Source organism: Penicillium cataractarum (genome assembly GCF_028827025.1).
Source record: "Penicillium cataractarum strain IBT 29864 chromosome Unknown utg000002l, whole genome shotgun sequence".
In the NCBI taxonomy this organism is placed as follows: Eukaryota; Fungi; Ascomycota; class Eurotiomycetes; order Eurotiales; family Aspergillaceae; genus Penicillium; species Penicillium cataractarum.
This window is the reverse complement of record NW_026622738.1, coordinates 1,193,922-1,220,113: the sequence shown is the minus strand read 5'-3', so window position 1 is coordinate 1,220,113 and position 26,192 is coordinate 1,193,922. Positions and strand designations below refer to the sequence as shown.

General features: G+C 51.3%; 8 protein-coding genes across 8 annotated transcripts; 3 read left to right on the top strand and 5 right to left on the bottom strand.

Annotated features, from left to right (window-relative positions):
- Positions 1–10: 10 nt before the first annotated feature.
- N7496_002502 (uncharacterized protein) lies at positions 11–6,070 on the bottom strand (the record flags this gene model as incomplete). The annotated part of the gene is made up of 3 exons (XM_056695433.1): positions 11–2,877; positions 2,936–5,956; positions 6,010–6,070. 3 exons carry the CDS (start codon positions 6,068–6,070, stop codon positions 11–13), a joined length of 5,949 nt encoding a protein of 1,982 aa, XP_056557645.1.
- Positions 6,071–6,861: 791 nt separating this feature from the next.
- On the top strand, positions 6,862–9,327 carry N7496_002501 (ankyrin repeat domain-containing protein; the record flags this gene model as incomplete). Its single annotated transcript, XM_056695432.1, has 1 exon — positions 6,862–9,327. The coding sequence occupies one exon, from the start codon at positions 6,862–6,864 to the stop codon at positions 9,325–9,327; it is 2,466 nt and encodes an 821-aa protein (XP_056557644.1).
- A 235-nt stretch (positions 9,328–9,562) lies between these two features.
- N7496_002500 (uncharacterized protein) lies at positions 9,563–11,386 on the bottom strand (the record flags this gene model as incomplete). The annotated part of the gene is made up of 1 exon (XM_056695431.1): positions 9,563–11,386. The coding sequence occupies one exon, from the start codon at positions 11,384–11,386 to the stop codon at positions 9,563–9,565; it is 1,824 nt and encodes a 607-aa protein (XP_056557643.1).
- A 1,168-nt stretch (positions 11,387–12,554) lies between these two features.
- N7496_002499 (ORMDL family protein) lies at positions 12,555–13,333 on the bottom strand (the record flags this gene model as incomplete). Its single annotated transcript, XM_056695430.1, has 3 exons — positions 12,555–12,605; positions 12,668–13,026; positions 13,123–13,333. The coding sequence occupies 3 exons, from the start codon at positions 13,331–13,333 to the stop codon at positions 12,555–12,557; spliced, it is 621 nt and encodes a 206-aa protein (XP_056557642.1).
- Positions 13,334–14,147: 814 nt separating this feature from the next.
- N7496_002498 (zinc knuckle domain protein) lies at positions 14,148–15,936 on the top strand (the record flags this gene model as incomplete). Its single annotated transcript, XM_056695429.1, has 2 exons — positions 14,148–15,170; positions 15,226–15,936. 2 exons carry the CDS (start codon positions 14,148–14,150, stop codon positions 15,934–15,936), a joined length of 1,734 nt encoding a protein of 577 aa, XP_056557641.1.
- Positions 15,937–16,171: 235 nt separating this feature from the next.
- On the bottom strand, positions 16,172–17,358 carry N7496_002497 (putative haloacid dehalogenase-like hydrolase; the record flags this gene model as incomplete). The annotated part of the gene is made up of 5 exons (XM_056695428.1): positions 16,172–16,369; positions 16,430–16,592; positions 16,664–16,873; positions 17,009–17,041; positions 17,234–17,358. 5 exons carry the CDS (start codon positions 17,356–17,358, stop codon positions 16,172–16,174), a joined length of 729 nt encoding a protein of 242 aa, XP_056557640.1.
- Positions 17,359–17,795: 437 nt separating this feature from the next.
- Positions 17,796–18,845, top strand: N7496_002496 (uncharacterized protein; the record flags this gene model as incomplete). The annotated part of the gene is made up of 1 exon (XM_056695427.1): positions 17,796–18,845. The coding sequence occupies one exon, from the start codon at positions 17,796–17,798 to the stop codon at positions 18,843–18,845; it is 1,050 nt and encodes a 349-aa protein (XP_056557639.1).
- A 913-nt stretch (positions 18,846–19,758) lies between these two features.
- On the bottom strand, positions 19,759–24,645 carry N7496_002495 (uncharacterized protein; the record flags this gene model as incomplete). Its single annotated transcript, XM_056695426.1, has 3 exons — positions 19,759–19,902; positions 19,978–21,366; positions 21,424–24,645. 3 exons carry the CDS (start codon positions 24,643–24,645, stop codon positions 19,759–19,761), a joined length of 4,755 nt encoding a protein of 1,584 aa, XP_056557638.1.
- Between the last annotated feature and the right edge of the window lie 1,547 nt (positions 24,646–26,192).

Genomic DNA, 26,192 nt, shown 5'->3' with positions numbered 1-26,192 from the left:
TCACAGGAAATCAATCATCTCGAGCAAATAAAGCAAGAATCTCCTGCTTTTCATGAGCAGCAGCGATATCCAAGGCCGTCTGTCCACTGTTATTCTCTTTCCAAGGACTCAGTCCCAACTCAACAAGGGTCGAAAACAATCCTTCAGCCTCATCTGCATCGCAGATCCACTCCTCTCTCAGTGCGATAGCATGCAACAGCGAGTCTCCATTATAGTTGACTTTGTGAACATCATGCTCCGAGAACATCTCCTTATAGTCTTCGGGGTTTGACGGACGTGCCGGAGGTTCATTCGAGCGTATATCAGACTTGGGGCCTGTCGCATAAAAGAATATCGGCGTGTTGCCCTCATTGTCTCTTGCCTCGCGGTCACACCCTGCATCGAGGAACCGTTGATAAAGCTGATATGTAGAGGTGAAGTGGTCTTCGCCCTCGTCCCATTCAATTTGTTTCTGCGGGTTCACATTACTGTAATTCATGAGCATTCCGGCGATGCAGTGGAGGGCTGTTCGTCCGTCTGGGAGAGTGCTCAATGGATCTGCACCTTGATCCAGAAGGAAATTAATCATTGTACAGACTTCCTTTCTATATGACAATTCTGGGGCTGAATAGCTATTTAGAGCAGTCGTCAGAGGAGTGAATCCTTCGTTGTTGCGTGCAGATAGAGGAACTGATTTGTTTAAAAGGGCTTGAAAAACCTCGAGGTTTCCCAAACTTGCGGCATAGTGCAGCGCAGAAGACCCAGTGTGATCGACAGCGTGAACATCCGCACCAGCTTCGATCAAGTCCATTGCTGCCAGGTGAGTCTTCGTCCACCAGTAAGTGTTGGTGGCTCTGATAAGAGGTGTGTATCCTGAACCATCAGCGACGTTGAGATCTACACTCGTTTCCAAGATGAGCTGAATGGGACGATTGTCACGACACAGTTCATGGAAAGCAGTCGAGGATCCATCCTCCGTTGGATGAAGAGGATCTGCACCATACTGAAGGAGAAGGCACATCGCTGCTTCGCCCTTGTCCAACCATCCTGCGGCGTTCACAAGGGGGATTCGACGGCTATTACCATTGGGGTTTGCTCCGGCTTTCAAGAGCACCTCAAGAGCATCGTAACTATGCACATCGATGGCCGTATTTACCAAGCAATGACTCTCAACATTAACTTTGGCACCATGGCTGATAAGTAGCTGGATGGTCTCCACGCTACATCTACCACGGATGGCGGCGGCCATAGGTGTCAACCAGCCTTTCTCCGGAACAACATCAGGGTCTGCGCCGTGCTTGAGAAGGATATCAATGATCTCGTTGCTCCACTTGTAGCGGCGATTCCCCTCATCTTTTTCTCGATGAGGAGACAGAGAAATTAAGAGTGGATTGAGCCCATCTTTAAGAGACACATTTGGATCGGCGCCAGCTTCCAGAAGGAGAGACAGAGCACGAGGATGCCACCACCGCAGGCCACCAGAGAATTCGCCGAGCAGAGTACTCAGTACTTTTGTGTCGTTCTGAGGTAGGTATTTGACAAGAAGGCTGAGCATCGCGAGGTTGGAAAGAGACCGCTTCGCGGCGTGTTTCAGAAGAGAAGGTACCAAGCCTCCTAGATCCTCAACACAGGGAAGCAGTCTCTTCATCATGGAAGTGAAGCCCCAGCGGGCAAGAAGACACAAAGGAGATTTTTCTCCGCTGTCCATCTTCATCGGCTGGTTCCGAACAAACGCCTCGGCCAAACGCTCGTTGCCCGTTGAGAAAACCCGCTCGAAGAATCGTGTACAATCTTCGGGGACTTGGGTTGACTCAACGAGATTTCGGACCCTGGATTCAGTAACTGTCAAAAGTGACTCGCCAATTGGGTCCAGAGACCGCGATTGGAGATCATCCATGGATAATTTCAATTCATCAACAGCTGGTGAACAGCCAAGCATCACCGCCACATCCAAGGGCCGATGACCATTCGCATCGACTTGGCTAGGATTTGCATCGGCAGCTAGAAGCAATCTGATGACCTCTTGAATGCATCTAGCACCGTCCTCATCCAATACAATAAGTTGCATACGCGAGAAAGCATCGCTTGGTTTGGTTCTGGAAAATCCCTTGCGAGGTGCAGGAGCAGATGGCGTCGACTCGATTTGAATCTGTATTCTCTGGGCACGTGTTATGACTTCAAATTCAGCAGCAGCATGCAATGGCGTCCGGCCCAGCCGATCTGCTAGGGAGGCATTGGCCCCGGCCTGGAGAAGAATTCGAACGGCCTCTGAGTTGCCCGATCGTGCAGCTTGGTGCAAAGCAGATCTTTTCTCGCTGCATCGCTGATCAATGTCAATTGACCGCTGACGATAAATTTCTGCCAGCAGGCCGACGACGTTGCTTTGTCCAGCCCTGGCAGCGAAATGAAGAGGAGTGCGACCAAGACGGTCTTTGATCTGGACGTCAGCACCATTCTCGATCAAAATCAGAGAGTTGGTGTCCGACACAGCAGACGCGAGATGCAATGGAGTGACTTCGTCGTTATCTCTGGCATTCACGTCGAAGGGCATGTTTGGCTGAAGAAGGAATTCCAAACGGGTCATGACCTTTTTCGTGACATAGTATCCATGGTCATTTCCCATGGCTGCTGCAACATGCAAAGCGTTTCTGCCTCTGTAGTTAGCCTGTTGAAAAGGTACACCTATCTCGATCGCCGCGCGGGCGGGCTCCTCGATGCAGAACCAATTATCGTACGAAGTGGTCGGTTCATGGCCGACCATGTCGTGAAACACAGTGTTTCCCTCGTGGTCGACTGCATGGACATTTGCACCTGCTTTGATAAGGCACCGGATTACGTCGAGGGTTTCATCTTTCGAGACGTAATGCTTCCGAAGTGGTTTGAAAGCATAATGGAGAGCTGCGGCTTGTTAGCGAAATTGCAGGATCTCACGGGTAGGATGATTGGCAAGACTCACCGGACTTCCCTTGATAGTCTATTGCTTGAACGTTTGCTCCGAGCCTGAGCAATTCTTCGACAAATTGTAAGGAAACGCCCCCTGTGCCCATCAGTGCGATAAGCAGTGCTGTGCGTCCAAGCCCATCCTTGGTTTCCAGTGAAACACCACGTTTGACCATTTCCAACAATGGCTGGAGCTGCTTTCCCTCCATGTCCACGCACCCACCCTGCCGATACATGTACTCGTGCAATGGCGTTCTTCCAAGGTCATTTTGCCTCTGTAAATTTGAGAAAGATAGCCAGGTATCAAGGTGGCAGTCATTTCCAGCTGGACTCCTTCTAAAATAGTGGTGGAAAGCTGTATTTCCTTCCCAATCTTGAAGGTCAAAATCTGCTTTCAATTCGTGGAACACAGTTGGGTTGGTATGGTTCTGCATCAGAGCAGTGCACATCAAGACTGTCAACCCATCCTTCTTTCGTTGGGCATTGATATCAACCCCAGCATTGACAAGCAGTTTGACTGCTTTTTCAAAAGGCCTCTCATGTAGACTGTGAAGAGGGGTCTGTCCCTCGTCATCGACCACAGTCGCATCAGCGCCACGGTCAAGGAGAGTGGCAATAAATTCCTCGGCAAACATGTCTGCCCAGTGCGGATGAGGCCACTTGAAGAGAGTAGTGCGTCCCCTATAGTCCTTAGCATTGATATCGCAACCTGCCTGTAGTAATAAATCCAAGGCAGGCACCATGTCTTGCCCTTCAAGAAATTCAGATTGATCTCGTGGAAAGCCGATAGCCCAACCATGCAGCGGTGTATAGCTTGGGGAAGCTTCAAAGTTGAATCGAGGATCCATGCCCATTGGCGGCTCCGGAGGGCTATTGCGGTTCAGAGATCGAACTGTGATATCGGCACCATGGTCAAGCAAAACTTGGATCGTTGAAGCACTGCGTATGCAAGCTGCCAGATACAGTGGTGTGTTACCATCCGAGTCGCGATCATTAATGGTCAATCGAACATGCTCATTTTCCAGTAAAGCTGCAACAGTTTCAGCTTTACCTGATCTGGCAGCCAAGTGAAGATTGCCTGCACAAAGGTCGACTGGACTGACGTGCTTCATCAGCTCACGGACTGCTTCAACATGTCCGTTTTGACAGGCACACCCAAGAGCCGAGATTTGAAACCGCACGCCATAGGCCAAGTCCTTCTCAACAATGTCACAAAAGGTAGTCCCTGAGGATCTAAATTGATTATCTGTTGCCATTGGATCCACGCCCCCACTGATCAGGGCCCGTACGACTGGGGTATGGTTCAGCTTGCACGCATAGTAAAGTAAGGAGTGCTTCCTAATGCCATATGCGTCCATAACGACCTCGTCGCGACTAGCGTTATTCTGTAACAAAATGCTTACAACCTTGTCGTGGTTCTTCATCACAGCATACATCATGGGCGTGCGACCGTCATCATCCTTTGAATCTGGATCTGCCCCTTGAGACAGAAGGTATTGAGCCAAGTTGGAAAGCCCGGTGTAGGCAGCAACATGGAGAGGCGAGCAGCGGCGAGGGACGTCTTCTCCTTGGCCGGCACGCCATATGTCATTCCACGATTCATAGTCATGATTACCGTCTTGACAGAAGTCACCAAGTTTTGCCAGGAGTTCCATGTCATCTCCCGCTTTGGCCGCATGGAATGGCCACTCCAAAGTAGCATATCGAAGAAAGTAAAATTGCAAGAAGAGCGACTGGCGTTCTTGTGGCTCGTGGATTCGATATTCGGTGGGCTCCCACTTCTGGAAGCGCCCACTAGTGAGGTAGTCGATGCATGTGTGTGCAATCTTCCTGTGGACGGCTTGGGAATCAACTACCGCAAATTCCCTGTTTTGGTTGTTCATCACGATGTGCTCCACGTCTCGATTGAGAATGAACTCTGTGAGTGAGTGGTGGATAATCTGAATGACTCCATCTTCGCAAATTTCGAGAAGTGGTCCACAGGAAGTCTTGATTGCAAGTTTCACATCCGAGCCGAAATAGATGCGTTCGGGCGAGGACTCAATCATGGCTGCAAGCTCTAGAAGGCGAAGTGGCCTTGCTGAATGAGTGATCCATTCCAGGATCAGTCTCTGCAAGTCACTGGATATTCCTGAGCTTGCAGCATGCTCGCATAGGATATCGCTATACATATCACCTAATCCGTGAGGAAGGTTATGGACACGCGATTGGAGGTCCTCTGGATTCCGCAGCAGTTCATCGAGCATGAGCCTTGCATACAAAAAGAGGCCATTTCCTCTCTCGCAAATCGCAGTCCTTATCATCTCAGCGTCGCTCGGAGAAAGGTCCAATTCCGAATTTTCCAAACGCTTCGAGACGTATATCGAGATATCACGATCTAATCGTCGACGATCAAGACGCAGATCAACGAGCTGGGTTTTGAACATATGCTTCTCCACGTGAGGAACCTGCCGACTGGTGACGGTGGTTTTGATTGATCGAGGGAACTGGCGACCCAAGTTGAGGAAATTCTCAAGCCATTGGTCGTGCCCAAGTTCCATCTCATCCAATGCATCAACCACGCAGTATATCTTCTCCATCGCCCGCATGGCTGTTGATAATGCCTCCCATAGTTTGTCAAATGGAAGCTCATCTGGGAAGTCTTCTCGCAATTTCTTCAAAGTTGCTTGTAGTAACGGGGAGTGATCAATGAGTTTGTGGCAAAAGTCCTGCACTAGCGACTGTGGAGACCGATTGGTTTGAATGATTTCTCTGAAAAAGAAGAACAAGACAGGGACTGGAGGGCTTTCAAGGCGTTGAAGACGGCTCGTCAAGGTGGCAGCGACGACAGACTTGCCGCAGCCAGGAATTCCCCTGATCCAAAGATTACCGACCGAGTCTGACTGGCTCCAATCGCGATACTGCTCAGTCTCGAAAATCCATTCGCCCGTTCCTGCGGCATGGGAGTGGAGATGTTTTCTGTATTCACTAGCAGGAGAGTCTGAATCCGTTGGCTTCAACCAAATCTTTATCCTTTTCAGGTCTGGGTCCTGCGAATCTATTACAAGGTTAGTCTCATTTTCGTGTCGTTTTAGGATTCAGTAGCTTTACCACCATTGCGTTCGAGCAAGACAAAGTCCCGAGCGTGATCACTGGATCCACTCTCTGACATGGTGAATAGAAGCAGCGGGAAACTCACTCGGTGGTTGACAGGTTTATGAGAGACCTTCGAAGGGTTTTTATCTTGGAAGTAACTCGACCCAAACTTGAGGGGGGCTGTGAGGCTCCACGAGATGCGCAGCTATCATAGCGGCTACCTAATAGGGAAATAGCGCAGTTTATATTACACTTGTCCCTCATTTTTGCTAGTAAAGTTGGTATCAATTACGCATTTTTCCCGTTTGGCCCAACAAGGGTTCAGATGTTTCTGGGGGCCAAAAAGCTTAGCGATAAGCACGTTGCACATATCGAGGTTACAATGCATATTCTGAATCTTCAAATAAGCAGTAAGTCGAAGAAGATGATTCATAAATCTTTGAAAAAAGACTGTATTGTCTCAAGCCTCGGTCGGAGATGGTACCGAATTAGGTAGCGCCTATCTAGATGCGGTTGGCTACCTTGGGCCTAATAGAACGCAGGAAATCAGGAAGATATCGGAAAAAAAGCAGGAGATGGTTAGATATGTTTACTATTTAGTATAACAATATTTACAACACTAAGAGTAGAAATAAAGTCTCATCATTCGAATGTTTATTCTCTGTCTTGTGTAATTCCTTGTGGTGGCCTAATCAGCATGTCGTGCTCAGCCTCACGAGGGTGGAGGTCAAAGCATCCACCACACGTCGTTTACTACAGTCACATATGATCTGAATCGTTCAACCATTGTATCAATACCTTCAATATCTACTATGCCAAGATTGATGTAACCGCTTAGAACGGCAACAACCCTGCAGCTCCCACACGATGCCCGACACCCGGCCGCAAGATGCCATGGACAGACTGTCCGCAGGCTACGAGTACGACGACGACTATCACCAACCTATATCCGAAAACACGGGAACATGGTTTTTTGACGATCCACGTGTCAAGCACTGGCGTGATACAGACCAACCAAGCATCCTCTGGTTGACCAGCAGTCCTGGACAGGGCAAGTCTACTCTTGCGAAAACACTAGCCACTCAAAGCCATGAATGGTGGGAAGAAGGAAGCTTGTCTTCTGAAAGAGATACAACTACTTCCTATTACTTCTTCCTCGAAGGCCATGCACGGCGAATGACTGCTGCAAGTGCAGTCTGCGGTCTACTACATCAGCTTTTTGAGAAGACGCCATATTCTACCTTTATCCATCAGACCTGGGCTCGATTACCCACTAAAAGGAGACTTAAGAATTTGCTGAAAGAATTCTCGGCAGAATTTTATAGGCCATGGCTGGACTTTGACAAAGTATGGCCTCATTTCGTTCGATGTGCGAGCGATGATCGAGCTGGGCATTTCGTGTGTGTGCTCGATGGCATGGATGAGTGTGATTCAACGGAGAGGAGGCGACTGCTTCAAGCTTTGGGTCGTTTTTATTCGGCAATATCGAACCGGCCGAGTCAAAGTCCACAATCGGTTGTCAAATTCTTTATCACCAGTTGCCAACTAAAAGGTACCTTGAAGCAGGACTTTGAGGACCTTCGTGATGCAGCTAGTGGTAAGCTGATAACTTTGATCGATGCGGATGAGCTACTCCATCTGGTTCATTTAGACATGGAATCCTTCATTAACGACTTTCTTCATGTCATTCCAAGCGAATATCAGGAAATTGTCCAGCAAATTCTAACAGGCAATGGACAAAAGACTTGGCTTTGGCTGCGGGCAGGGACTAGCCTGATTCTCAACACACTCAAGGAAGAGAAATATTTGCCTCTAGAGTTTTCAAGAATTGATGCTCTGCTGAGTGACTTTCCGATGGATATCCATGGTGTTTACGAAAAAGCATTGGACATGACGAGCGCCAAATGGGGCCCTTCAACCGTTAAGAAGATGCTCCATATTCTCCTAGCTATACAGCGGCGTCTATCACACTCGGAGCTGTTTTTGGCCATGGAGCTTGTCGACTCAGATCCTACTGCGGCTATATCCAACCCATATCGACTCTGTTACTGGCAACTGGCAAAAAGGCACCCTGAACAAAAAGGCTTGGTCATGGGACTTCTAGATGAAGTTTTACTAAGAAACAGGTCAACTGTGAATATTATCCATAAATCAGCCAGAGAGTTTCTTCTTCAGAAAGCTGAGAATCATCCTTCCACGCTTTGGGAAGGCAGTATCGACATAACCACTGGACATGAAATGCTCACCCGAGCATGTCTTTCATTCCTCTTCACCCTCAAAATGAGATCCTACGTCCATTACAACGAACACAAATACAAAAAACCAAAATCACAAAGAAACATGCGTCGCGAGGAACGCAAATCCCCATTCCTACGATATGCCGCGCAATACTGGCCAACTCATTACAACTACCAGTCCGAGTCTGCCGCGGAAACAAGTCTCGATGCCGTCAGAGAACTTTGTACCGGGGATGGCCCGGAGAGGAATAACTGGATGTATCTGTATAGCGGATACGGAGGATGGTGGTGGGGTGATATCGACACCGTTGCGCACTTCAGTATTACCCCTTTGGTCAGAGAGGTCCTCGACAAGATGCGAGATACTGAAAAAGAAGAATCCGGTGGCAGAAATCCAGACATCTGGCATAATTGGCTGTGGAGAGGTGTATGCCCTTTATCCAAAGCTGTTGCACGGGGAGATATCAAAGCCACGCGAATACTCTTCGATCACGGCTTTATATTGCGGAAAGGCTGCGAATGCAATCGGTCACTGATAACGGCTGCTAGAAATGGACACGCGGAGTTGGTTCGGCTGCTTTTGAACGAGGGAGCGGATGTCGACGGCGAGGGAGAGTTCCACGGGACTGCTATGGCAGATGCGTGTTATAACGGCCACGAAGAAGTGATAAAGATCCTCCTGGATCGAGGTGCGAACGTCAATATTGGATTGAGCAGTATCCACCTTGCATCGAGGAATTCACTTGAAGCTGCAGCGTATGGAGGACATTTGGGCATTGTGCAGAAGCTACTGGATCGTGGCATTGATACCCGCGCGTACGGTGGTAGAGCACTCTGGGAAGCAGCAGGTGAAGGCCATGAGGAGATTGTACGACTTTTGCTTGGGAAGGGGGTAAAGGCTGACGTTCATTACAACAGTCTGTCTGGCAGTGCACTCTGCAGGGCTATACGCTACGGACATAGGCCGATCATGCAGATGCTTCTTGATCATGGAGCCGGAGTCACTGAAAGTGAGATGAAGGAAGCGTTGTCAAAAGGCAACGAGGAGATTGCGGAGATGCTTCTTGATCCGTACATTTTCTGGCTCTTGGATTAGATATACTACGAACATCAATCGCCAATTTAGCTACGTCATTGGACGATGTTGTGAGTTTGGTTTCGTAGATCGAGTGTTGAGCCAACCAGTCCATGCTTCGGAGAAAGCCCTGGGGACCTAATGATGTAAAAGCAGTAATTATATTAACAGTTGTGAAACTCGAGCATGCATCGTTAAAGTCATTGCCATCGTAATTATCGTAATCCCAGCCAGCTGCCTTGCCTAAAGGTCCATGTTACTCTGTTGGAAGAAGATCGATCAGGAACCTCAGCCTCTCTCCACTTTCCAGCAACCAACACCACTCAAGTGCCTCCTTGCTCCGGCTAGCATGGCCCCGATGTGACTCTTCTTGTGCCCGCCGGACTCGACGTTCGATCCCCGTATCGACTGCCTCTGTCAAAGATGGTGTTTGTTTGATCCAGCCTCGGCCGGCCAGCAACGTAACCAACGACTCGAGAATAATCGAGAATTTGGCATTATCGGCGACACTGGCTGTGGCTGTCGTATATGGAAGGAAACATTGTTCCAACTTTGTAGCGGTGAGTCGATCCTCTTGTGATGTGCGAGCGCCACTTTGGATCATGTTGAATAGCAAAAACTCGCAAAGAGTAGTCTGCGCTTCGTCGTCGAGTTCAGGAAGCACGAGTGGATTGACAAAGGCTTGGAAGATAGGTAGCGGTTGGTGACGGATTTGATCAACAAACAGTTGATAGAGACCATCAAGTTCAATAAAATCTCGGGGTAGCTGATCAGATACTCTGGACAAGATGCCGAGCAGCTTCTTACGCAGTCCAAGAGAGTCGAGGCCGCCCATTTGAGACACGCCGCCACCATGCTGTGTGAGGTGGCCTTGGCCTGCATCAGAAGCTTCTCGAGCTGGCTCTGCACCGGTCGGGTCTGACGCGTTCCGGGTGCCCCGTCTAGTCCGCTTCGAGCGTCGAGTATTTGGTGCGTCTTCCAAAGGCGTAGATGCACGGGACTGTGACTTACTCGGACCGGAGACGGAGTCGTCATCCGAATCTGCATCCAAGTAGTCACCATATTGTTCTCTATCAATATTAACTTCACGATCTCGCTTCATTGGCTTTGAAGCGTGTTTCTTGGGCTTTGAAATCGCGAGCTCCTTTTCGAAGACCTCGCGAAACTGATTCACTGAGGCAGTGCTCCCGTCTGCAAAAATAGACTTGATAATCCGGCGAGTATTAAGATTCCTCGCGCCAGCAGCAATATACTGGAAGATCAGACTTTGCCGAAGAATGTTCAGGTCATCTTCCGTCGGGCTTGTCCCTCGGGATTTCCCCGGTAGACTATTCAGGGGGTCTTCCCCTCGTTGTTCTTGCTTTGCGATGTATTCCTTCTCTCGTTGTGACCAGTCATCCAAGAGGACTTCGCACATGAACTGTAACCAAATCTGCCACCGGTCCCAGCGTTCCGGATAAAGCACAGAACAATTAAATGCCCATCCGACGGCATGCCAGAAGTCTTCCGCGCGAGACCACAAGGACTCCGTCGTACCTAATGCAAGATTCAACGGTTTCGTCTCGTCATGGCGAAGTTCACTAGTCGGATCATGTTCCTCGTGATATCTTCTTCCTGATCGCGAGAGTTTGGAACGGGTGAAACTAAAAGCAATTTTGAGCTTTGCTTCTATGGGGTTGACCTGGGCGCAAAAAAGCCGCAGCAGCCGCAGTGCAACGTCCGGCGCATCTTTCTCATTGCTGGTCTGGGCACGGGTGGTCGTGGACGGATGAACAAGGAATGTGGCTGCAATGGCCAGATGTTGTGGCAGCGGTGTCAGGACTGTATTTGAAGCGTAAGTCCCCGAGGCGAGGGTGTTGAACAAAAGATCTAATGCTCGTGTGTCTGCAGGCGGGTTAGCTGGGGTGGGGTTCCTTGAGACGCGATGAGATGGAAAGAGGGGGTCGAGGATGAAGCACGAACAGAGGTGTTCCTCGAAGAAAATGCCGGTATGTTGAACCAACTCGAAAGGCAGCGGCTTGGGCGTCCGATGCGGGAAATCGCCCAGGGGAGCCATGGCCTCGTCGTGATGGACTGACATCTCGTGGCTGTTCGCGTCTTTTTAGACGCGTGCTTATCGATAAGTGATTAGGTAACGGTAGTCGTGACCCAAAAGAGTTAAAGGTAGATCTGAAGGTAACTAAATGGTTAGCGATAGGAGAGACGGGGAAAGAAGAGGAAGAAGTTGGGTTATGCTGGGAGATCTGGGTCATAAACAGTTCTCCATAAAGGTAATCATTTTTTTTCCTGTGAGAGACTGGCTGCGCCTGGTTGTTTGCATATCTTGGGTACTACCACCTTTGAAAGTGCTTTCTTTGTGACCACTTCAAACTTCAAGGTCTTCTTTGTTTATTTCTAGATCACTCGATGATAATATGCCTAGTTACATGTATTTAGCCCCATCTTGGCATCAAAAGGCAATATATTACTCGCTAGCGATATTTAGTTGCCGATATACTTGACACCTTGGGCAGATCAGCGGGAGCCTCAAGTTTATGTCTTCGCAACTGATATACAGTACAGTACCATAGATTCCTTCAAGCCTAGAAGATGAAATAGTATACGGAAAGAGGAGATATACTTTATAAAATACAATCAGATTCTTTTTGATCGGATATAGATGTCCACTTCGGCACTAAGGTTGGTGCTTGCCAGAATGATGCAATGAAACCCCGCATGGGCCCAGCCAAGACGAACGACTAAACAAATGACTTGCATTAGGTACTTCAGTAGTCTCCAAGCTCCAGACTTCATTCTATGCTAGAATCTCTGATATTTGCAATAACAGAATGACTAAGTTTACACATTGACAAAAAAAAACAAGGCGCATCAAAAGTGGGTGTGTATGAGGTATGCAGGGCCTTTCCAAGTTGAGAAAAATCTAGACTACCCAACCCCAAGGATGAGCAGGAACTAAGTGTCCAACTCTGTCCTTTTTTCCACAGCTCAATACTTTGCTGCGTTCTTCATATTTGCCAGAACAAGAGAAAAGAAAAGCGGAAAACGTTTGCGACAGCCAACAACGGGTTCACAACTCCGTGGATCAAAACGCAATGCAAGAACTTCTTTATGAAGAGTCGGGAGGTTCGGTGGGGAGTGCGACGGGTTCGAGGAGGGGAGGAAGGGAACACGGGGAGCGAGCTCGTAGGCCAGAAGACGCCGATGTAGCAAAGAAGCGCAGAATCCAAATGAAATTAGGAAAGTAAATACTATGAGTCGTCTGGTATGTCGGAGAAGAGACCTATCCGCAGGCGATGCGACTGGAGACACGAGACACGGTTAGTCGGTTTTGAAATAGAAAAGTGTCGAAGAGAACACATACGAAAGGCAATTTAGGAATGACGACTCCCAGCGTAGCCAGGCAGTTGATGGTAAAGTAGGTCAGGTCGTAGTGGGTATAGTGAGTGCTGAGGAGGAAGAGCACGATGGGCACGCAGAGCAAGAACTTCTTGGCGGGGGTATACTGGTCGCCGTTGTCGATTTGCTCCCACATGTTGAGGTTGTCGTAGGCACCAGCGTTGAACTCGAACGGGATGCCCCGCACCCAATGGAACATGAGGAACGAGCCGAACATATAGCTGATGTTGGTGAGGGTCCACGAGGTCTCTTGCGAGACACCGGGGATGATATCGAAGAGGATCTTCAGCGCGGCAATGAGAACGAAGTGGATGGTCCAGGCACCTAGTTCACGCGACAACATTGCTAGTTAGCCCAGTTCTGCGATATTGGGGGTTCATTCGTCTTCCCGTGAGGGATTCCCGTCCACCGTGTCCGTACCGGTTCGGTCGGGACACTTTTGGAGGGTAACAGGTCCATGCAAGCTCGACTCACCCTTGGCATTGACCCAGTTAGCATTGAGATTGGGCAATGCAGCCTGGTCACTGATATGTTCCATAGATTCGGCAGGTTCCTGGTAGATGATGCTGCTGGACCGCCGGCGGCGGCCCTGCTTCTGGGTGTTGGGAGATAACCGCTGCGGTCCGTCCATCTCGGGGGAGAAGGAGATGGCACGGGGGGCCAGCAGGGAAGACTTGGAAGTATTGGACGCCAGCGTGACTGCTCGAGTAAGAAAGATAGAGCTCGAGGGAAAGAGTTGAGGGGGGTTGAAGGGAAAAGGAGCGTGGGGATGAAGGTGGCACACGGCCCAGAACTCCAGAACTGGAGTCGGGCGGATCGGCTTTCGGGGTCACGGGGTTGGCTCGTTTTTTGTCTGCCTTGAGAGCTTTTTGCGGACACCAGACTTTTGAGAAATCGGAAAAGATAGCAGAATGGGATCGGGATCTCAGTGATCTAATACAAGCATGCACTTGAGAAAGACTGGGAGAATGAGAAATCGGGGAATGGAACTTGAGCTCGGCACGTGCAAGTCCTCAACAGCTTGGAGTAGACGAACTCCTTCTACTAACTAACCAACTAGGAGGACTATACAAGGGGCTAAATAGTACTAATTACACGTAACAAAGACACTGTACTGCTAGTCACATGGGCCCATTGTCTATAGCATGAAATATCAGGAGACATCGGGGTGGCTTCCTATAGTCTCTCTAGCAGGACCGACAAAAATAGAACAAATGCTCAGTCTGATACTCCTAGAGTGGGCATAGCTTCATCCAGGTACACGTGGCGAGTCTAGACCTTGAAACAATTCAAACTGCTCTGACTAGTAATGTGTAACAATTGAATATGAGCATTACCATGATACTACTGTCTTCCTACTGAACAGTGAACCCTTCAGCCTAAAAAAACAAACCCACCATTCTTGCACTGTTGGTACTCCGCGCCAACCGTAAAATTTGCCTGCCATGCAGTTTAATCTCCGACGGACACTCTCCCTGCCTTCAACCCTCTCATTCAAGCAACAGGTCATGTCAGATTCTGGAGACGAGGCCGACTCGCGAACGGCCTCGTTCGGCGCCCAGCGCGCCCGCAAAAATACTCCTTCCTCCCGAGCCCAGTCCGGCGACGACTCGCGTCCCACGAAAAAGCGCCGCCGCAACAGATCCCGCACCGCCAGCGATCTTAGCGATTTCGTCCCCAAGGGCGCTTCCTTCAGCGCCGCCACGTTGGAGGTCGATCCCGATGATACTTCTAGTTCCGGTTCGGACTCGGATAGTGGCTCGGACAAGTCTGATGCGCAAGATGTACCCCCACCCGCCAACCCCCATGCGGGCAGCACTGCGCCGGCGATCAGTTGGAACCAGGGGAGAAAGACGGCCGTGAGAACGACGCTGGGGAAGCGCAAGGCGGGTTCACAAACACCTTCTCAATCTATACCCCAGCCTGAGCCAGAGGTGCAACCGCAATCGCAGACCAATGCGAGTACTGAGGATAGTACGGTGAATGGCACCTCTGCAAAGCAATTCAAGGCTGTCAACGGTACATACTGGCGCAGTCGCAGTGCTTCTGTATCATCCGAAGATGATGATGGCTCTGAAGAAGGCGAGGTGAACTCCGGGAGCGATTCGGATGATTCAGAGCTGGACTCCGAAGCCGACGACTCCCTTATGCTCAACATTGGCACCAAGGGAGATGGGGCAGATGACTATGATCCAGAGTCTCTGCTGATGGAAAATGGTACCAACGGAAAGTCGAATGGGAATACTGCGGTACAAACCGAGTCCAAGGAAGAGGCCTTTAAGCGATTCTCTGAAAAGTATCCGACTGCGCCTGTTTCTCTAATGGACTTGCAGCAGGATGATATGGATATCCAGGCTAAATTCGTATACTGGGATCGAGACGTGAATGCCATTGATCTCCAGCTTCCGGTTGGTTGTATCGAATGTCTTCGTCAGGGCCACATGGCCGAAGTGTGTCCTACTAAGGAGGTATGTATAACTCGAAACCTAATCCCAACCAATTTCTACATTAACACATATACAGTGTGTTCACTGTGGAGCATGGAATACCCACCAAAGCACGCAATGCCCCTCATGGCGCAGATGCCAACGCTGCCGTGAACGAGGCCACGTCCAAGGCGATTGCCCGTCTGCCCTCAAAAGTTCCGCCGCCGAGGTCCCCTGCGACTACTGCGGCTCCTCGACACACATAGAGTCCGACTGTGACCACCAGTATAGCCTCCCAGCGGGGGAAGCTCTTTCCGAGACCGTTACGGTCTCCATTTCTTGCGCCCACTGCACAAGTGGGAACCATCTGATTGGAGACTGCCCCCATCTCCCCGCAGATCTTCGACAAAAAACTGCCTGCTTTACCCTCAAGGATATTGATCCTGCCAACGTCACCAACCTGAACGTGACAGGGCCTCCCCGAAAGACCGGCCCTCCCGCACCTAGCTACCAACGTGGCAAGGGACGTCGCGGCGGCGGCGGTAGTGGTGCTCGCACACCATCATCAACCAGCGAAGAAGACATGATGCCCCGCAAAGGTGCCCGAAAGGGCCCGCCTCCAGCCCGTGGCCGAGGTCGCGGGGCGATCAAGTTTGGTAGCGGTGTTGGCTCTTATCAGCCACGAAACAAGCCACCGCCATTCAGCCGTCCGAAGGGCCCGCCTCCTCGAGGTGGAGGAGGCGGTGGTGGTGGAAATCGTGGTCGTGGTCGTGGACGCGGTGGGAAGCCTCGGGGAGGACGGCCTTGATAGGTCACTTATGAAAATTAACGCCAGTGTATGTTTTGAGTTATCTAGAGCTTGGGGGTACTTGTACATCAACTATACAAAATCTATTATACCTTTTTGTATATGATCATGTCTATACATCATTCTTAAAAGAACCCCAATCTCTTTGTACAACTTCCATTCTTCTATTCCGTCCCGGGGTTTAGCGTGTATAAGTCGGTGCTTAATGTATCTGAACTGAACCTAGCAGACTAGCCTAATTCCCCTCGTGAACGTCATTCTGCTCACGACCGAGGAATCCCCCCTCGAGAATATCAATCAACTCATCCAATCGAGTAATGCAAAGATCGGTGTGCGCATGCTCGCGGAGATGACTATTCCGCTCATTCACCAGCAACACCGTTGCCGCACCGGCTGCATGACCGGATGTCATATCGTCAATGCTATCTCCAACCTACACAGCGGTAACAAGGTTAGTATCTCGACTGGCTCGGTGAGGATTCATTCAACATACCATAATCAAATTCTCCGCGTGATTAGTCAACCCCCATTCCCGTGCAATGTGCAGAATCCCCGCCGGATCAGGCTTGGGAAGCAAATTGGGCGTATCACGGGTGATGATGGGAAGGAAGATGTGGCTGGGGAGATGATTCTGGATGAGATATTGGACCGGGGCTCTGCATGCATCCATAGTAATAAGCATACAATACTTAGGTCAGTGCATTGGGATATAAATTATCAGACGTACTCAAAATTGCGGGTGCAGAGTGCCCGTCGCAGACCTCGGGATTGAAGGTAATCCATAAGCTTTGAAAGCCCTGGTTGAGGTTGCTGCTCGAGCATGGCGCGTCGTTCGACGGCTTGGACCTTGGCCACGGCTGCGGCACGGTCTTCGGGGGTGGGGAGGTCGCGGATGTGGTGGAGGATGTCGATGGACTTGTCAATGCCGAGGGCGTCTCTAAGATCATTGTTAGAGAGTGTAGTTATTCCACATGTATTGCCTTTCGGGATAGTTGATATTGCTCCCAGGAATGGTGCATCCTGGTTGACAAAGATCGCATCCGGACGCCCATCGATACAGAGCATGACTCACCTCATTTCGGTGAACATGTGGTGTTGCGGTAGACTAGGAAATAGTTAGTGATCTTGTTGATGATGCATTTGGATACATTCTCCGAGGCAGTCTAGGTCTTTCCTCGGACAAATGCTAGATGCATCGAACCAGGCAAGAATATGCATCAAGTCGGACGAAAGAGCCAACTACATCTTAGAGTGCTCCAATCGCTCCAATAATAAAAGCACGTAACAGAATACTTACCACAATGTCCCATCCACATCAAAGACGATACCCTTCAGCACCGGGGCATCGGACGCCTTCCCAGCATCAAGCGGGGCAAAACGCCGCGGGCGAAGATGAGTACAATCTGCTGCAACGGCAGACATGATAGCAGACTTGGCAGTGCTCAGGGATGCCAGACGGCTTGTCATAGATTTAGGCCAGGGGATCTGGCGATGGAATAGGAGGAGGTTGGTAGATGTTGAAGCGGAGTTCAGGCCGGCGGGAAGTTGGAGTTCTCGTTCTCGAGGGTCCCACTTTTTGGTATCTATGGATCGATGGATCTATACTCCGGGCAGGAAGAACAGAAAAGGTCTAAACCACAAACTAAATTCTGAGCAGCTTCATGTTTACACGTCTACACGTTACTTAAGGCAACGACAACAACCTTTAACGTCACGTCCCACCCTTTGCCATCGCGACTTCCTTCCATCCGTCCCTTCCCAACCTCACCATCAACACTCCCATCTCCTTCAACTCTTCGAATATCTTCACGGGCACGTCACCTACATCTTCTCTCCTATTGATCCTCAATATCTTCAAAATGCCTGTCTACCAAATCCACACTCCCTTCGCCCGGCCTATCTTCCCCATCTCCTTTCCAACCTTCCTCTCCATCGTCCTCGTCCTGGGCTATCTCCAATTCCTCTACGGCATCTCCTTCATTCTGCATCCCGTATGGCCCTTACGCTTCGGCTCTCGACCCTTCAAGAAGACCATCCAGGATGCTGAAAAACAAGCCCTCGACATCATCGTCGGTATCATACCGCCACCCGTTTATCGATCACCGGTGCCCAGCAGTGCCTTTGCGAATGAGGAAACCACTTTCCACCGGTACCCGGGCCCGCATCGTTCCTTGTATGTGAGCTATGAGAATGCTCGCACCACACTACCACGTGTCGTCGAGCTGGACGATTTCCCACAGGGTTATCACAGCAATGGACGACCTCATTCCTCGCACAACTTGCACCTCGAGAACCAGATGCCGGATAGCGGTGCTAAGCACATTGGACCTTCTCCACTTGCAGGAATGCACGATCACTCTGGGTCACAGTACGATGGTGCTGGAAACTCCGTTCCATCGACTGATGGCCAAAGCAACGCAGTTCCAACCAAGCCAATCCAGCATGTTGTCTTTGTCCAGTCGGCCTCCCCGAAGCAGTCACGCGAGCAGCGGAAAGAGGAGCACTCGGTCATTGATGTAGTGCATGGCATCACCATTGATTCTCTCGAAGTCAGTCCCGTCGAAGCCAACCCAGTCGAGATCGAGCCTGTCGAGGCCAAGCCTGTCGAAGCAAAGCCCGTCAAAGTCACTCCCATCAACACAACCGAGCCAAGTATCAATTCCAGCCCAACCTCATCCGAAGACCCCAAAGTCTCCATCGACGTGACTCCACCCTCCTCCTCACACTACACTGACGAATCAATTGCTCTCAGCCTGCCAAACAATCGCACCGCCAAGTGCCATTCAACGGAGAGTTACCCTGGAAAGTTCCCCGTCAGCGAGGGGTTGGACTACAGCTCTCTGGCTACCGCTTCGTCGAACTTTCGTGAGAAGGGGACTACTCATGTGCGACCTTTTTCTGATTACTAGGGCGTGGGGATGAAACTGGGCTTCGGACTTGTTCAATGGAGCCTTTTTTACTGGGGTTTGGACTGTGGGCATGATCTTTGTGGGTATTGTTCTCTGGGGGTTTATTGAGGGATTGGTATGGGATCATTCAAGATGGACTGGTATGAAGTGTCGTTGCCAGTACTACGCTCAACTATCCAATTATCCCGTCTTGCTTCTACTCTAGCATGCAAAGAACAAAGAAGAATGAAAGTGACCATTCAACATAAATTCATTGTCTAACCGAGAAAGTGTTACCGATTCTACCCCTCTCTACTACAGTTCTACTTAATTATCATTCTACAAAAAGAAAAGTAAATGTATGCATCAAATCATGTATCCCTCGTTCAACCCAACGGGCCCAAGTATTGACTAAATTGCACCAACGAAAAAGACTATGTCCACGCTATCTACAACCAAGTCCCAGCGACCAGCCCTGGTCTCGGCAATGCAATACGCAACAAGGAAGGAAAAGTCACAGACAGGGGGTACAGAAACCGAACAGGGTACAATAAATCAAAGGATTTGGCAGGCTAGCGGCCCCATCCATGATCCATCGGAAAGCCTATTAACAGGGGAAAGACGGGGAAATAACAGAATGCACGGAACAAAGATGATTTTAGTCACGATCGCTCGTAGATGGGATGCGGATGTTTCAAGGAACAGAATAGGTAAATAAGATGATATGTGATTCAAGATCCCTCGAATCCAAATCCAAAGCGCGGTCATCACTGTCGTAAGGGGCGTAGTCGTAAGAGATGACGCCGAAAGCAACAGCGGTCATCACATGAGGAACAAAAAGAAACTAAGAAACATCACGAGGAAAATTTGACGAAGAAAAAACTCGCTAGACACAAATACAAGCCCTGGGGTATCACAATGCGGTCGTAATGTCTCAATAATTATCGTCATAGTCGATCTGCATCGGACTGCCGCGGTAGCGCGTACGCTGGATGTTGCTAGGGCTGTAGGCACCGCCGGACGTCAGAGGTCGGGGTCCCGTTGGTTTGCGGGTTGGTGGAGAGCGAATGGCAGAGCTCTGTAGCGTGAAAATGTTAGAATTGTTTGCTTGTTTAGAAGGAATAGTAAAAGCTTGCTCGAGAATGTAACTTACCCTTGAAGCAACGCGATCGCCGCTGGAGCTTTGTGCTTGCGCCTCATCCTCTTCCTCGGGAACCTTGGGTGGCCGCTCGGGGACGAGAGGTCCAGTATCCTTGACCTTGGGAGGGCGGGGCGGCCCTGGAGTACGGGAGCTGGTCTCCGAATAGCCCGCATCAGAGATAGGAGAGAGACGGCTTCCTGCGCTGAAGCGATTTTGGTTGGGGTTCACGGGTGGAAGGCTGGGATTGGATCCCCATTGTTCAGAGTTGGGGGAGGTGGGAGTGGTGTAGCTCTGCGCCTGGCTCTCGAGCTGGTTTTGATACCGGCCGGTGGGACCCTGGCGAGGCTGAGGGTGCTGCAGATCTAGACTACCGCGGTGGGCGCGGTACTTGGGTGCTTCAGAAACCTGGGAGGGAACCAGCGGGGATGGGGGTCGGTTCTCCTCTTGCCCTTGTTCAAGTGCGTAGGTGGACCGGATTCGGTCATCGCCCTCGGGATCATAGTAGTTGCCCGTCTTGTATGTATCCTGGGCGAGGTCTGAACCAGAGCGGGACACTTCAGAGTAAGGGCGCTCCTTGCGGTTGGGCTGGATGCTATTGCGGATGTTATCACCCATCGACGAGGCAGTCGTCTTGGACCAGCGTGAGAACTTGGGGAAGATTGACGAGCTGCTGGACTTGTGCTTGCGGGCCTTCTCGGCGGAGTTCTTGGGGGTCGTCTCCGTGCTGCGAGCTCCCGTTGCCACAGGTTTGCGAGGAGGTGTAGCAAGAGGCATGGACCCAGCTCGCTCGTGGCGGGCAGGCTCTTGAATAGGAAGATGAGCAGTCACATAAGGATCATCTTCATCGATCTCCATGTCGTCGTCATCCTCTTCAGGGACAGTGTCGACACGCTTCTCCGCAGTGGCAGGACGAGGGCTGCCCAAGTAAGGAGAGCGGCTGCCCAAAGGAGCATCATTTGTATCGTGCTCGATCGGGTCAACGCTGGCTCCTCGAGTACCGTTGCGAGGACTGGTGAAACCTTGCCCTTCACGCAGGGCCTCAACCTCATCAAGCAACTGCTCCAGCATACCCTCAATCTTGGCAAGGTCATTACCAGACTTCAGGCTCAAGCCCTTCAGAGCACGCTTGAAGATGTTCTTCCGCTTGGACTGGAGATCTTCCTCATCCTCCATGTTCAATTGGCGGCTTCGAGAGCCACTTGGGGGCAGAGGTCGAGGTCCACCAAGAGCCCGGAGGGTTTGGCTATGCTGCTTGTCACTGGAATCTTGAAGCATTTCATCCTGCTGAGCGATGAATTTCTTCATCTCTTCAAACGAGGTGCGCATTTCAGCAGCGCTTCGGACCAAGGTGACCAGGATCTCGGTATCTCTGGCGTTACGTTGAGCATCGCGAACCGTGAGCTGGGCAAAAAGTTAGTAAATAATTCCACATCATGAGATACGATCACATCAACTTACATGATCCATCAGAGCGACGATATCCTTGGACTGAATCCTCTCAATTCCACGTCCAGTAGCACTGTCATACAGCGGTGACGCCACACCATGAGAGTATCCACTGAAGTGGCGCTGATGATTTGAAGCAAACGGATCATCCGCCTCGGCAGAGTTGTCAAAAGCACCAACACCAGCAACGTCGGCACCCAGGCCGCGGCTCGCTTGCTTGGGAGTACCGATGCTGGGGGACATGGGGTTTGCAGCCGAGACGTAGCCTTCATCCTTGGCACCAGGAGGCGTGCCAAACAGCTGGCCGTCATGCTGCTCAACGTAGTAGTCGTCCCCACCAAAGATGTTTCGGGCAGTCTCGTGGTACTCGGCATCGAATCTGTGCTGGCCTTGGGCAAGATCTTTGGCACCACCGGCTTGAGCAGCTGGAGAGTCGTAGTAAGAGACCGGTGCGGCACCCCAGTGATCCTGATCCACTGGAGCGACGCCACCAATGGGACCTTGAATGATGGAAGGGTTGGTATTGATCTCCGACTCGGACTCTTGACTGCGCGCCTCGGCATCAGCAAAGGAGCTGTCGAGGCCACGTGCAGCAGCGGCGGCCATGCCAGCTTCCTCGAGCTCTTCGATAGACTGAGTGACACTCTGAGGCGGTGACGTGACACCCATTCGTCTAGGGAAAGAGGTCTCGTCGAGACTAGGTGCCTCTTGGACTTGCTTCAGAGGGCTGCCGCGCTTCTCGGGGCTTCGGCTACCAGCACGCTCAAATTCTGTCTGAGAGCGATTGCCAGAGTGACCGGATGACTGGGACTCGAGAACGGAGGGATCCATCAAGGAAGCGACAGCAGACTCGACACCCACAGGGTGAATGAATTGGGGATTGGCAGCCGCGCCATGCGCCACATGCTGGCCCTCCTTGACCCTATCCATGAAATCGACTTCGCTGTCATCATATCCCAGCGAGCGTCGTGATTCTTCATCGTTTCCGTACAGATCTTCCTCGGAAGCGTGTCGCGACTGCTCATATCCAAGCTCTGGACCATCCTGGTCATGCTGGTATTCACCCTGCTGGCTGTGGGGGCTGACGCCATTTCGAGTAGATCGGGCTAGATTGGTGCTTGGCGCAGAAGACAAAGAATCAATCGAGAGGCGGGGTTCCATCTCATGTTCAACTCCGGGGTGGTGCTGGGTTTGATGCTGGCCGTGGGTCTCAGTTTGATCACTCGCCACGCTCTGAATAGGACTCAAAGCTCGGCCAGCCTCATACCGATCCTCATGAGTGGGGTGGGCAGCATCAAGCAGGTTGGCGGCAGCAGCAGCGGCAATCGCCCAGTCTCCATGGTCGGTGCCAGGCGACTGACTCTTAGCGCGTAGGTCGCGGTCGGAGGCGCTATGGACAGATAGATCGCGTTGGGACTGGTTGCCATGGCGCATCCCAAGTTCATGTCCTGCATCTAAGGGCGTTCGCGTGGGCGTCCGTGAAGCGGGAGAAGCAAGCTGTCGTGGAGATCCGTGAAGCACCTCACCATGGAAGATATTCTGGTTCGGGCCAGGGCTTTCAGTGCGTTCAGACAGCAGAGAGGCCCTGGTCAGCTCAGAATCAATCTCGCTATGCATGGGCATGCGGGGGACATTGTGCTTCTTGAAAACCAGTTCGGTCTCATTGACGTTGAAATTCTCAACGCTCTTGCGAGAGTCACTGTCCCTTCGCTCGGATTGGCCAAGGCTAGACTGGGAATCGTGATGTTTGAGAGACGCCGCGGTGAGAGCGGAGCCCACGCGTCCGGCTGCCTGGGCGTCTCGAAGGCCTTTGCTCTTCTGTCGGCGAAGCTTGTCTTGCTCAGTGAGCTCCGGTCGACCCCACTTCACCCAGGCATTGTCAGAAGTCTCGCTACTCTTGCTGGATTTGCGTGTCTTGGGAATGTCCTTGGATCGCGGACCGGACTCGGCCAAAACAATACCCTCATCCTTGCTATCCTTGGTCAAAAGGACTCTTGGCTTGATGATGTCGGGTGCACTCGAGTGCTTGGACAATCGTCGACCTAGCTCATCTCGAGAGCTGGTTGATGAGTAATTCGTCATCATATCGCGCTCGCGGTCTCGCTCAAACTTGTTGGTGTTCTTCATGACCTTTTGGTCTTTCTTGAGCTCTTTGAGTTCAGGCAGAATCAATCGACGAATGGCATCTTCTACCGTCTCCAACAGTTTCGGGTTGTTGATCGAGGATTTTGAGGCGCCCGATCGAATGGAATATTGATCACCAGACTTGCGGTTGGATGAGACGGCGGAGGTGCTCAGCAAGCTGGATTCGGCACTGGGAATGATATCGTCCTCCTGGAGCTTCCGACGGGATAATTTGGGCTCAGCCTCCAAATAATCCTTACGGGAGCTTTTACTCCTGTGCTTGTGTCTGTGTTTGCCGCTAGACACTTCGTGCGGCGACCCACTCAGTTTCTCGGCCACCCGGTGAGCAATGCGCTCCTTGCTAAGGCTGCGACTGCGCTGTCGAGACGGTGTCTTCAATAGATCCTTGTCATCGCGACTAGAACCTCGCTCGAGACTTTGACTGCGCTTGCGCCGGGGACCGGCCGAGGAAGTAGCGTCAAGCATACTGTCGGCGGGCATAGACGAGATGTCGGAAGATGGGAGCACGAATCTGGTATCGCGCGAGACAGTGGAAAGCTCACTCCCGTGGTCGCGATTTAGCAGTTCAATCTCCACGGGTGGGCGTCTCGACGCAGTTGGACTCTCCTCGTCAGCCGAGTTGCTTTCGCTGAGGCTCTGCTCATCCAAGATAGACTCGGAGACTTGCTTGGACTTGGAACCGGGCGAGGTAAGAGAGATGCGCCGGGTGTATGAGGGCTTGCGACTGCCGGACTCGGTGATCTGGATACGGTCCTTATCCTTGAACTTGCGGGCCCCGGATGGGGTAACTCGAACGCGTACGCTAGGCCTAGAGACGACGCCACCGGTTTCCTTCCCGCCTTCGAAATATTCGATGAGCAGGGAGGTTTGCGAGTCTCTGTGTGAGCGCGACAGTTTGTCGTCCCGGTCCCGATGGCGCCGGGTGGAGACAGTGATGGGGCTACCGTCGTCCGGGATTGAGTACGACGTCTTGTCTGTGCGGCGAGAAAGGTCAGTTGCCAGATCTGTGCCCGTAGTGCTGCCGCCCGTTGTATCGACGAGGGATTCTGTGGGAGCGGGGAGGACGGGTCTGCGGGTGTCGACCCCCATGGTTGAAGGAGGGCAGGCTGAAGAAGGGGAGGGCGCCGGGCAAGCTGTGTTTGATCTCTCTCTCTCCTTCTCTATATGGTTTGCGCCCGTTTGTTTTTTTCCCTGGTCCTCAGCCCGACAATCGCATGCTCCTATCGAGAAGATGGATCCCGGTAGACTGTTGCAAAAAAGGGGGAATTGTGGTCACTTGGTGGTGTTCCGTGCTAGTGAGGGGGCCACGTTGGGTGGTGGAGATAGTGATGGTGGTGGTGGGGGAGGCTTGGAGTAGGAATGTCGAGAGAGAGACGGGGTAGAGAGGGAGGGGTAGAGACAAGAATGTCTCGCAAATATTAGGAGTATTAGAAGCGTACCAGCGCAAATCACCACCGCGTGGGAGGAAAGAAGGAGGATAGGAAGAAGAGAAAAAGCAACGGTGGGAGGTGAGAGTGGTTGCTATGCGGGCTGGAGTGGACGAGCTTTCGGTTCCGCCGATCTCCTCACATGAAAAGGGCCCGAGATTGAGGGAGAGAGACGAGGATGTGATTATGCGATTATGCGAGGGATGTATCCGGGGGGGAGGAGGAAGAAAGACAAGGGTCAAGGAAAGGGAGGAAGAGAGTAGAAGAAGAAGAAGAATTGGAGAAACAGTGGTCATCAGCCGGATCCAAGGCAGGGTAAGTACGGGGGAGAAGGTGTGTTGGTCCAAATTGGGTGGTGAAGTGGCCCAGCCTCCCGCGAAAAAAAAAACGAATGGCTGGGACCTCCGTTCTTCCCAGATCTACGCAAAGTTTACTGCTAGAGTTTACTGACCAAATTGATAGGAGTAAACTTTACTCTGATACTCTGATCCTACTGTGTCCAAACTTCTTGAATAAACAAACGAGCCGTGGATTAGGCTGCGGATCCCGGGTGGTCCGCCCTGGTTCCTTGGTTCTTCCTACTCAAACACTCTATACAGTAACTAGTTATACTTGTTTGACTTGTTTACTTTCCTCTACTTTAGGATCTAGGATATTCAATGCTATCCTTTCGTACTCTCCTCTATCCATCTTCTCCATTCCCTCTCCTGCCTCCTCCTCTCTCCCCACCCTCCTCCATCACCCCGGCAATAAACGATGATGCACGGCCGATGATGATTTGACCTGTTCCCTCCGCCTGTCACACAGCGCAACACGGGCCAACAAAAACCTGCGGTCTTCCGTGGGTCCCCACTGGCAATCGCCGAGGATCCGTTGGCCCAACTGCTGGAACCAGTTCGCCCAAAAGAAAGAAAAAAGTGGGCAAACTGGACGACGGGGGGCTGGCCCCGTCGCCCCGACGACCGAGGCCCGATCCGCTCCAGCTAAACCACTAAAAGGGTTTCAAAGTCGATCCCAGATTTATTATATCTGCCCGACCAACGGTAACCTCACAAGCACTCATCAGCCAGGAATTATCCGAGGAGGCTCACTAGAGACAAAGTACGAAGCGCTATGGACGGTTAACCAGTCAATCGTTTCCCCCTCGTAGACTAAACGGGTCCCCGGCAGACTGGCAGGGCTGGGGGAGCACCACGGAGACCCTGTGAT